General features: G+C 45.9%; 1 protein-coding gene across 2 annotated transcripts; it reads right to left on the bottom strand.

Annotated features, from left to right (window-relative positions):
- Nucleotides 1-919: 919 nt before the first annotated feature.
- Nucleotides 920-11,593, bottom strand: TDRD6 (tudor domain containing 6). 2 transcript variants are annotated; one of them, XM_027886602.1, is made up of 5 exons: nt 5,035-11,593; nt 4,494-4,612; nt 3,369-3,458; nt 2,892-2,949; nt 920-1,439 (listed from the first exon to the last, which is right to left on the bottom strand). In XM_027886602.1, exons 1-5 carry the CDS (start codon nt 11,573-11,575, stop codon nt 1,378-1,380), a joined length of 6,870 nt encoding a protein of 2,289 aa, XP_027742403.1. In that variant the 5' UTR covers nt 11,576-11,593; the 3' UTR covers nt 920-1,377. The 2 variants fall into 2 exon arrangements, with proteins under 2 accessions (XP_027742403.1, XP_027742404.1); XM_027886603.1 differs by lacking the exon at nt 2,892-2,949 and having other exon boundaries at nt 1,307-1,439.
- Nucleotides 11,594-12,101: the final 508 nt, after the last annotated feature.

The following is a 12,101-nucleotide window of genomic DNA, read 5'->3' as shown; positions in this document are numbered from 1 at the left end:
TCATTTTTGAATCCTAAGTCTCTGAATCCACCCCATGGGAAGGGTGTCTTCTAAATTGTGTTCATTTCAAAATCAGGTTACAAACAAAACTGAAGCAAGCAGAACAAGCAAAGCAATTAACAGTGTAATTAAATATGTTGCATAATCTGTGATCTTATAATAAGATTGCAACAACACCTAAGACCTGTCCTTCAGAATTTAATCCTTTCCAACCTACCACCATGTATTGTCTTTATCAAGCAATTAAAGATGTGTTTGTCTTTACTGAGTCAGCAGTAACACCTGAGACCTACTGTGAGACACCCAGACTGACACTATCAGCCAGCCTGTGTTCCTAATCCATATGGCAGCATGAAAAATCCACAGCTTCTGAGGAGGAGGAAGAAGCAGCTATGCTATATAGGGGCGTGGAACACCACTATAAAATAAAAGCCCCTTTTTAACACCCGAGGAGGAGATTAAAAGGTGAGATCTCCTTTGAGCAGCAGCAGGTTGAGTCCTAACGCTGCTGTACCTGTGCAGCAGCAACACCACGCTATTGGGTCATCTTCATATTTATTGGAAAAGCTTCATCTTTCATTAGTGCAAGTGGAATAACTTCAATTACTTACGTGCAACTAATGTTTCTAATTATTCACCATAGCTCACAGTGCTCTAGAGCACTGGTTAAGGTCAAAACAGAACTAGGGACTGCAGAACTGCACCCACACAGCATTTGAGCTTATGCATAGGGAACAGACACGAGTAACAACACATTAACAAACCACTATATGTCAGCCAAAGCTTTATTCCAGCTTCTTCCATTGCTTTAGAACAGCACCAAACGCAACCCAAAACAACTTCTCCAATGGAGGAAAAAAAAAAAAACCAAAATTTCCTCCCCCCACCACACACCTGCAAAAATACCCTCAATATTTTCTTTTTTTTTGAGGAAAAAACCCCATGTAACAATATAACTTTTGCTTTCCAAAAACAAACATCAGCAAGCAGTGCCGTACAACAAAATAGCATATACAGAAACTCATAAGCCTTTTTTCAACAACCACCCACCTCAATACAAGAACTCAATACAAGTCAGTGCACCCACATGCAATAAAAAATGCCAGTCAAAGGCAAAATGTAAGTAAAGAAAATACAGTTATGAGAAACAAGATAACAATAACAGTCTACCAAGAACAGCTAAAAGAAAACAAGCTGACAATAAGTCTATCATCAACAATTCCTTGAGAGCGAAGTGCAGCAGTGACAGGCATTTGGTCAGTTAGGAGGAAAAAAAAAATACTCAATGCTTTGCTTGTATTCTTGTTCCCATGAACGTAGGAGTGTTTGGTACACAGGCACTTATTCAGTTTCGTGTGGTGAACGTGTCACTTGGTTTCAGCAATGCTGGAGGACATGAGTATCTTCAACTAAATCACAACTGCAGCCGGTTTGCTTTTCTACAGGGAGTAAACACAGATCAGACCCAACAAGATGTGTCTATAAATGTATATAAATGCATTATCATCCAAAGTCACAGCTCTGCAGGGCTTCAGACTAAATATTATCAACATATTGGACCATATTAGAAGACTATACTTATAAAAAGATGAAAGAGCAAACTGGCCCAAAAGTTATGAGCTGCCAGATTCCAGTTACGAGTTCAAGCCACTCCATCCCTCCTTGGGCTTGGCATCCACCACTGCAGGAGTTTTTGCATCCTGTGGATCAGGTACCTTTTACTTAAACTGCCTTTGCAGGCAGTGGCACACACGTGCAGCAAGATCCAGCTCTGTGCCATGTGGCTGCACCACCTTAGCTCACATCTCCCGTGCTGCTGCTGAGAGGGTGAACACACTAATTCCATGCAAAGTATTCAAGAACAATGGGCAAATCTGGACAATAATATTTAGCAACCAAATAAGGGAAAACAACTAAAATGAAGTGGTAAAAACTATAAAAAGTATTATCAAAACCACAAGCCTTATTTTTTTTTTCGCTTTACAGGCAACTGATCTCCATTGCAGGCTTCATTATTTGCTACCCATAAACCAATCTTTCGGTACAGTTGTATGAAATATAATTACCAATTCAATCCCTGAAAGCACAAATGCTATCTCTACTTAAACTCAGTTCAGTCTTCATCAGGCAACCACAGAAACAAGTTGGCCAGACAGGTTTTGGAGTCTTCATCCTTGGATGGATTCCAGACCTGTCAGTAAGGTTCTCAGCAACCTGATCTACTTGACCCTGCTTTCAGCAGCCCCAAAGCCCCCTTTCAACCAGAACTGCTCTACAATTCCATGGATTATAAAGGTAGTCTATAACCAAAAAGAACCTGTACTATTTATTTGGTACACTGATTAGGTGTTCACCAGTAACACATGAAAATTTTTAAGGAACAATAAAGATTTCCATGCACTATTCACAAACAACTAAGATGGTATTATTATGGGTTTAAGATGTATAGACCAAAGATCTAATAGGGGATTGGGGCACTCAAATCCCAAACTAAATGCTTGGTAGAGTCTGCCTAGCAGTCACTCACCCTGCCTCAGAAACACGAGCCAGAACAGCATGGTAATGGCAGATGCTCGAAACCCTACCAAAAATTACAGCTTGGGTGAACCATCCAAGAACCAGTTTTTCCAAGAGGCTCAATCCATCAGGTGTATAAATAATTATTAAACTGGTTTCCAATCCAGACAGAGTAGCAGCTCTCATTGCATGTAGTCACCCCTAAAATGACAGCACATAAGCTAATGCTACTAAGAAAATCCCAACGGTATCAAATACATAAATTCAAATTAGTGTTTTAACTGTACCTTCTAAAAGAAAGCATTTTCCAGAAAATTAGAAAGCATCTCAACACCAAACACACAACCCATTTGGGAGGTTTAAGGTAAACTTACCGTGAAGTAAGGGCTCCTCTGGTAAGGACTGCAAGTTCTCTGTTGCAGGGGTTAATGCCTATACAAAAAGGGATCCTCTTAGAAAGCTGGCACTATGGCTTTCCATTAGGGTGCTTCCTTTAATACTAGACTTTTTACATCAACACTACTAGACTCCCATTTTCCACTCTTCCCCCCCCCCCCTATAATTCACTATATTAGGTCTTCTGCCCAATTTTCACTTTGATTCAAAAACTTCATGTGAAGAATGAACTGGAAATTCATTCTGTTATCACCACAGCATGACTGATGACCTAAGCTTTGGGTCCTAGACACGAGTTTTTCATGGTAGGTACTTGATAAAGAACACTGGTGAAAGCCTTACTATTCTTTCCTAATTACTTCATAATAGAAGTGTTTTTCATGATTTACCAGTTAGTTAGCACCCTTTCTGAAAGCCAGTACTGTCCTACCCAGTCCACTACCACACTGCCATACCTCAGGTGATCTGCAAGCCGAGTCAGGAATACCATTCCAGACATTCTCAGGATCCACAATCTCCTCGTTGCCACTGGAGAGATTCAAGACCTGCGGAGCGGGAGCCAAAGTGTATCTAGCACAGCAGTAATACACTCAGCAAATAAGACACTGCAGCGGGAAAACACAATTGAGGACTCCCTGCCTTTAGAAGGTTTTGAGAACTCTGGATCTTGCAAGGAAGAGCAAGTTAATCTCTAAAAAACCTGAATATAACTACTGAATCTGCTCAAGGCCCTTCTGGACTTCTAAGCTAAGTATAGTGAGAAACAAAGGCTGGAAAATACCTACTAGACCAGAACCAGAAAGAAGCTGGTGAAATAATAATACATAATAGACACTGGCACTCATCTGAATACAGCTGAGGTTAGTTTCAGATACCCAAGGGATCTACTAGCAAATGAGCTGGCTTCCACAATCTCAGGCATTCAGTCTTCCGAAAGGTTGCTTTTCTGTAAAGATCTTCTGAATTTGCAACCTTAAATTATAACTTAAAGGCCATTTTATCCAAGTACAACATCTGTGATGTGTGTACATAGACACGCACGCCCCCTGAACTGAAGGAAGGCTTCTTATTCATCCCACAGCTTAAAGAGCAGTAGAACAAAGCTCACAAGGTTATTGCCTACTGTTAAAGTTAACTCACCACCCACTAATGCAGTACACATTTCACTGAAGCAGGAATAGTCTTGAATGCATTATTACTTACAATATAGTTCAAGTTTCTTCCTAAAGTTCTACTGTTCTAGCACTAATTACTCAAAACACCCGTAAAATAGGTTTCAGAAGCATTTAATGGTAAAACAGCTCCACAGCAGAACATTAACTCGCAGGCCAGATAGAACCACACATATGAGTGTGCATCTCAATCTGGAGCCACCTCCTTCAGTATTCCCAGTCAATATAAGGGAATAAGGTGCAAAGGGATAATCAAGTGTTGGCACGTAGCGTCCAACTCTTTTTGTGACACTCCTATTTCAATGTAGCCTACTATAAAGTGAAGATCGAAAACATTCAAAGTTTAGAGGAAGACTAAAGAAGGACCAGATCTTAAGAACGCAGAATGAGTATTCAAACCATACTTACCCTAGTACCTTTTTCAGATATCTCCAAAATGCGAGCCTCACACCACTGGAGAGAGGTCCACACTACACATTTGGAACCAACAGCAAAGCCCTTCAGATTACAAGGATAGTCAGGGTGTGCTACAAGAAATGATGGCATATCAATGAAGGAGGAAGAAAAAAAACGCCACAGAAAGACCACAAAAAAATCACCCCTCAAAAAACCTAAGGTGCCTCACAATAATGCTCCCCTGCCCCCCTCCAAACTACTTACTTGATATTGGAAAGTTAAAATCTGTCACCCTGAACAGCCTTGCAAATGCATTTCATTTTCAGAAATAGATTTCCAATCAAAAGCATTAATCTCTCCAGGTAAGATTAGATGCTGTTACACTGTCACGTTAAACATGAGGTACTACACTTAGTCTGCTGTCCTTAACCTATCAAAGCATACTGACATTAGCGCTAATACGTTATTAGGAAATAAAAATTAGGTTTCTACGAGAAAGCTATGTCTGAGTGGGCACAACATTTTGATTATTTCTCAAAATCCGGTAATTTACCTGCACTGCAGTCAGTCAAGTTCTCATTTTGCTTTTCTTCGTCTTCATCCTCAGACTTACAGCCTGAAGACTGCACATGCATATTTCCACACTCTTTAAATGAGTCAGTCAAGTCTTGTTCCATCCACTCTTCCATACAATCATCTTGCTGCTTCTGCCACCCCTTACGTTTCTTAACTTTGTAGTCACATGATTTTACAGGGAAAACAGGCCTCTGATCCACCGAGTCTTTTGTGAGAAATGAAAGTTGACTTCCACTATTTGCAGAACTCTGCAGCACAGCATGTTCCAACTCTAAAAAGTCCTCCTCCCTGCCTTCCTGAGAAGGTTGGACATCAGGCAGCACCAGTTCCAGAAAATGCCCCAACTTGGCACCTACCATTGACTGCTTGTCATGGGTCTTCAGATCCAGTTCTTTCTCAGGTCTATCAGCAGACGATGACAGCCTTAGGAGAGGAGGGTCTGCTTCCATCCACTCACCTAGTAGATCTTCTGCCTGATGAATCCCAGACAAATTCACTTTCAGTTTCTTTGGGTTCCCTCCCAAAAAAGGCTGAACATCAGGCGGAATTTGCTCTACTGACTTCTTTCCATCACTGACTGAAGGCACCAGGTTTTCTTTCTCATTAAGTAATGTTAAAATTTCAAGAAAGTTCAGAGCTGCCAACTCCCCTGTCTCCTCGCTACCAACTGGCAGCTCCAGCAATTCCTGTTCCAACACTGTCTCTCTCGCTTCACTGCCTGATGCTGTCTGCATTTCAAGTGACTTTGTGTCCAGGGCTTCCTTTGTTTCTTCACTGAAGGACTTGGCTGAAAGTGCCTCTAGATCCAGCAGGAACTCTTTTAGATCATCATACGAATAGTGCATTTCTAATGGATCCAGTTCCACTAACGTTCCATCTCTGGAAGACGGCTGTGCCTGGACCACTTGCAATTGCTGCAGCTCTTCTGGTTTGTTTCCTAGAAAGAGGCTGGCTGCTGAAGCACTGCCTGTCAGTTCTGCTTGCTGCTCAGCATCCTCTCCAAAGAGTACTTCAGACAGTTCTTGTTCTGAAGCTGTCATTTCACCCCCTGAAATATGAGGGCTGCAGCATCTCATTGGTTCTAGTAACACACTGTTACCACTATCGCCTTCAGACAGAGGTATCTCTTTATCAAAACTGTTCTGATGCTCTGGTGTTTCACAGTCATCATCAGTATTCCCACTGGCAGATCTCACTGACACATTTGCTTCTGCAGTTTCTAAGCACTCCGAAGTCATATCCAGGAAAGGATCAGAACGAAGCAAATCACTTCCTTTCTGAGCTAATCCGCAAACAGCAGTAGTTTCTCTTTCAAGACAAAGACCCATATCGCTGTTTGAACTTCTGTTTTCCTTTAAGAGGCTGTCAAGACTTGAAGAAGCGCTGTTACCAGTTCCTTTATTGGCCTTCCAAAAAGGCTTCATCGCTTCATTAATGCTATTGCCAGAAGCTTCCAGCTTGACAACACACAGAGGAACTTCAGAATCTTTATCTTTCCAAATTTCTACTACTTCAGCTTCTAATACAAGGTCTGCAGTCATATTATAAAACTTCTGATTTGCTTCACTAAGCCATGAGCCCTCTGAGGGACTGAAACCTGACAGACAGCAAGCAAATGCTTGACCAGGTACTCTGAGCAGTTCACGTGGAATCTGTCGGACCATCTCCAAGCCAACAGCTTCCTGGCTTCCATAATCTACATGTTGAACAACTACACTGTCACCTTTTACACTGCTGATTTGAGCTCTGTAGAACCATCCATCTTGACTGTATTTTGCTAGACAAGTATGACCACTTTTAATACAAGACATTCTGCCATCATTCAAAGAGCTCAGTCCAAGCTTTTCAGCTTCCTCTATTTTTTGGTCAATGTAGCTCAACTGTTCGGTATCAGCACTGTGACACCAGAAGTATTCTGGGCCATTTACCACCGTGACATAAATTTTTAAAGTCTGACCTGCCTCTGGAAACTTCCATATAAATGATTTACAATCACAGGAAATCTCATTTGGCGCCTGAGGAGACAAAGGCTCATGTGCAGTTATCATGTTCTCTCTTTTATCAGTTTTGTCAGATGAACAAGATCTCTCTGCACTTGCAAGATCATTAGGTAAATCCACTGTTATTATACCTTGATGGTCACTGAGAATAACTTCCCATTTATCCTCAACCTTCTCTACAAATTCACATGACAGCAGGATTTCACTTGTTCTCTTGGTGAAGTAAAGCACTGCTTTCTCCGCCCAGTCTGTATTTTTTTTGCATTTAAGTCCACCTAGGAAGCAGTGAATGCTTATTGCTGGAATAGATGACAAGGCCTCAGGGAGCCTGCGTGCTTGATGAACTCTAATTACTGAAGTATCACCATAATCAATATAATGTACCTTCATCGAATTGTCAGAAGTCTTCTCTTTTACTACAGCTCTATACCACAGGCTGTCTTCTGAATAAACAGCACTGATTAAGTCTCCTGCTTGGAAAAGTTCTCCACAAGGGTTCTTTGCTTGTGTCCCATTGTTTAAACTTTCCAAAATGCTGTTAAGCTGAACCTCATCACTCCCTAGTTGAACATAAAAATCCAGTGGATCATTGATAAAAGACACATACACTAACGTTTTAAGAGCTGGCACTATCTTCTGTTGTGGTAGGTCTGACACATTTTTAAGCATTACACACCTGTCCTCAGCACCAGATTTATTATCTGACAGTGCATCCATCTGGACAGAGAGCAGAGACGCCTTCCCTGCTTTATTTAACAAAATAGCATCCTTTTTACTGCTAAGCATTTCATCAGATTCTAGTAATCCAGCTGCCAGATCACCCTTGCTAGAGGGCTGGAAAAGGTTTACATCTTCTTCAAAGTGCCTTTTGCTCCCTTGTCCTCCCTGAGCTTCAGGTCCATATTTTTGTCTTTCAGGAGGCCTCCCCACATTTAAAGGGGACACTGCAGTGTCATTCACATCTGCATTTCTAGAGCACCGAGACTCACCTTCTACATGACTACACAGTCTTGTGTTGTTTAGGCTTAGCTCCTTCAGTTTGGTATTAATTTGAGTATTACTATCAAACAACTCAACCAGCAGTGTATTATCAGAGTCCTTTGCTACTACTATTGCTTTTAATCGCCTTTCAAGGACAGCTTCCTTAAACCATGTTGCAGCTTCTTTGGAAACAGAAGATACATCAGATATGGAACACTTTATGGCCTGCATTGGCACAAGCAGGATATCAGAAGCATCACTGGGTAAAGGAAGCAGATCATCTTTCTCTATGGTCTCTGTGTTCCCAAAATCCACAAAGAAGACTTTTGCCTTAGGTTGTGTTTCCATAATTACTCCCCTGTACCACTGACTGTCAGCATACTTTGCTAGGCACAAGCTCCCAGACTTTCTCAAGGTTCCCGTGCTGGTCATTGTTTCACTCAGGCGACTGATGTTATCAGCCAACTGTGCTAAGGTATCTGCACATCTTTCAAGCTGGCAGTAAAACGTCCATGGATCCTCAACGTGTGTAATATAAACTTCTTCCTCGCTCCCAATTTTGATACCATGACTAGAATAATAGTAAGAATGAAGCTGAACCAAGGATGCCAGATGCTTTTGAGGAAATAAAGGTCTGGCTACACCTCTCTCGGTCAGAAATTGGCAAGCACTCTGAAAAGGTGTGATTAAATCTACAATGTTAAACAGGTCCCTATTTATTGAAGCCAAGGCAAATATTGTACACTTTAGTTCCATTTCAGATGATGAATTAACAACAAACTGCTGAAAAGTATTAATCGCTGCTTCTTCCCAAGTGAATGGATTCTCCCCATTGGGTTGGATTAAGTTGTAAAGGCTGCACCTGAAAGCCTGAGCCTCCAACCTAAGGAAGCGCTCATGAACTGCACGGAGGTTTGACAGGCACACCTGCTCTCTGTTGCCATAGTCAACATAGACGACTTCTACTTTTTCTGCACAAAGGGCTCCACTAACAATTAAAGCCCTGTACCATTTCTTATCCTCTGAGTACTGGGCTAAACACACAAGATTTGGCCAAACATGTGGCTGGGATGAATTCTTACAGTGCTCCTGAATTTCATCCATTAGTAACTCAAGGTCACGGCTATTTCTGCTCAACTGACACCAGAAAAAACCAGGATTTTCAACATATGACAAAATAACACTAACGGTACTTCCCACTTCTAAGTGGCCTCCACAAGAATAACCTGGCTTAATTTCCACATAATTCTGTCTCCAAGACATGTGCAGGTTTCCCTTGCCCTTATATTCCTGAACAGGAAGAGATTCGCTACTTTTAGAACTGTGAATGGCTGCAACAGGGCTCTCTCTGAGCCTCTTCTCTGCATTTATTTGTTTTTCCTCAGCACTACTTGCTAGGAAAGAGGCCTGTGCCACAGCCTTTTCATCTGAATTCTGGAGAGTCTTGGGTATTTCACACCTCTGGTATTCACCATAACCTCCCTGGGCCATGAGTTTACTTACTCTTTTCTCTCCTAACTGGGTCTGGTCAAAAATTTCAACCATGTATTTGTCACCCTTCAAACTCAAAAAACAAACCTTCAGTGCCTTGTTCAGCACCATCTCCCTGAATGCAGACACAGAAGCTTCACTCCAACTCCCTCTCAGAGGGGAGACACCTGCCAAACAACACTTCAGAGCTAGAGCAGGCAGTTCCCTGAACCGAGAGAGCAGCTCCTTCACCGCACACCGATCCACGGTTTCCGTACTGCCCCTGTCCACCAGGTGTATTTCCACCCCACTGTCCAGCACCCTGGTGACCATCGCTCGATAAAAGCCACCCTCGTTCCCACTGGCACAACAAAGGGATCCAGGGCGTGGGTCCCACTCAGCACCATCCAGCTTTGTAGCATGGGAGTAGAAATTCCACATGCACTGCCTCAGCTGCCTGAAGAGCTGCTGATGCTCATGGACCTGCAGCCAGAACTCAGATGGATCTCGGAGGTAGGAGACCTGTGCACTGTAGAACACACAGGTCTTCAGCTGTACACCAGGTACAGCAGCAGAGCCCAAATCTCTGTGTGTTAAAACAGGAAGTGCTTCTGATGGCAATTCCAATTCTCCAGCTGAGGATTCTTCTACTTCCAGATGCTCACGAGCCTCAGTTTGGCTAACCTGCTTACAACTGCTGACCAGGCAGCAAGCCTGAGACCTGAAAAGATGGTTCAAGTTGATGCTGTTTTCCCCATACAGGGTCACATAATAGAGATGCTCAAAGGAGTTAAAGGTGTTGATGTGAGCACTCACTCCTCTGCCTTGCACCAGCGCTTTCAGCATATCGATCTGCGACGAGGACCATCCACAGCCCCCATCCGAAACACCCTGAAGAGCACACACATAAGTCACCACAGGCATCCGAAAACACTCGGCAGGCAAATGGCGCAGGTTAGCTCTGGTGACAGTCTCCTTCCTGCCATAGTCCACAAAGATCACGAGAGCTGCCTGCTGGTCCTGCTCCCCTGCAATGAGCTCCAGCAGAAGGCCACGGTACCACTGGCCATCCATGCCACGGGCTGCACAGGGTGAGCCCACTTTGGGCAATAAATCCTGCTCCCACTGGTCATAAACATGGCACATGGTATCAGAAAGGCAACGGATCTCCTGGGACAGGCATTGCAACTGACAGTAGATGTGGTGTGGGTCGGAGACATGGGTCACTAGGACAGGCTCTGTCACACCCAGCTGAAGCTGTGGGTAGAAGTAATCCAAGGCAGGTGACACGGGCCAATCTGAGAACAGCACGTGGAGGAGCTGAGGCACTGCAAAAGCTCCAAGGGAACACATCGAGGGCTGCTGCTGCTGCCAGAGCTGCTTCTTTAGGTGGCCAAAAGGCAGGCAGCGCCTGAGCACCTGGCAGAACCAGACAGGAGAGACCTGCCTGGCCAAGCCCAGCTGCCGCATCTGGGCCACAAGCTGAGGCAGCTCAAGCACGATGAGCTGCGGGGACATCACCTCCTGCACCACACCAGACACCTCCTTGTTGTGCAGGAAGCTGAGGAACTCCATCGCCTCCACCGTCCACTTGGAGACCGGCGAGTCCCCGCAGCCCGGGCCCTCGGGGGCTTGGGAGGGCATGACATTGGCCACGACACAGCCCAGCACCTCCGGGGGCAACTGGAACAGCTCCGGGCAGCCCCGTGCCAGGTAATAGGCGGACGTGACCACTACGGACCCCTCGTCCAGCAGGAACACGCGGTACCCCTGGGCGCTGCAACTCACCACGCAGCAGCGGTACCAGAGCCCCAGCACCTCCACGAGTCCCACCTCACCAGGGCACAGCCCGGCCCCTCCGTCTGCCTGCCCGCCGGGCCCGGGGCGGGCCGCCAGGCGCGGCCCCGCCGCCGCCTGCACCTCGCGGTCGAGGCGGGCGTAGTCTGCCTTGCGCTCGCCCAGCAGCCCCCAGAGCCTCAGGACGGGCACGTCGGGGCGCAGCCCCACGGCGCGGACGCGCAGGGTGACGGCGTCGCCGCGGCCGAGCGGCCCCGGCCCGGCGCTCATGGCGGGCCTGCGAGCACCCACCGCGCCCACGAGGCAAACGACCCGCCCTCCTTCCCGGGCCCCGGCCTTATATGGGGCACGCGCTGTCCACGTGACCCGCGGCCGGCCGTTGAGCGGCTGCCCCGGCGGTCGAGCCCATTTCGATCCTCGCGGGGGGGGGGGGGGGGGAAGGAGGGGTGGAGAGCGCTAGTACAGGGGGGCCGCTCCCGCTCAACCGCGACTGCCCAGAAGGGCCACAAAGAGGAGAGTTATTATGGGGTTATCGCCCTGGCGCCGCGGGGCGCAGCGCTGAGACCGCGGGAGCTGCTCCAAGACGGCGTGAAGCGGTCCGCGTCGGCCGGGTGGCAGCGGGGCGGGAGGGGCGGGGTGAGGGGAGAAGGAGCCGAGGCTGCTCAGCTCCCATTGGCCAGAGAGGCGCCGGAGGCGGGACATGAGGCAGGGCTTGGCTGCTATTGGCCAGCGCGGGCGGTGTGAGGGTGGGGCGGGGCGGTGGGGCGGTGGCTGCAGTGTGAGGGAGGGGATGTGT

This window comes from Empidonax traillii, unplaced genomic scaffold (genome assembly GCF_003031625.1).
Source record: "Empidonax traillii isolate 1590-97213 ecotype Southwest subspecies unplaced genomic scaffold, ASM303162v1 scaffold190:size869923, whole genome shotgun sequence".
Lineage (NCBI taxonomy): Eukaryota > Metazoa > Chordata > Aves > Passeriformes > Tyrannidae > Empidonax > Empidonax traillii.
Note: the sequence above shows the minus strand (reverse complement) of the source record. Positions and strands in the feature narration are given on the sequence as shown.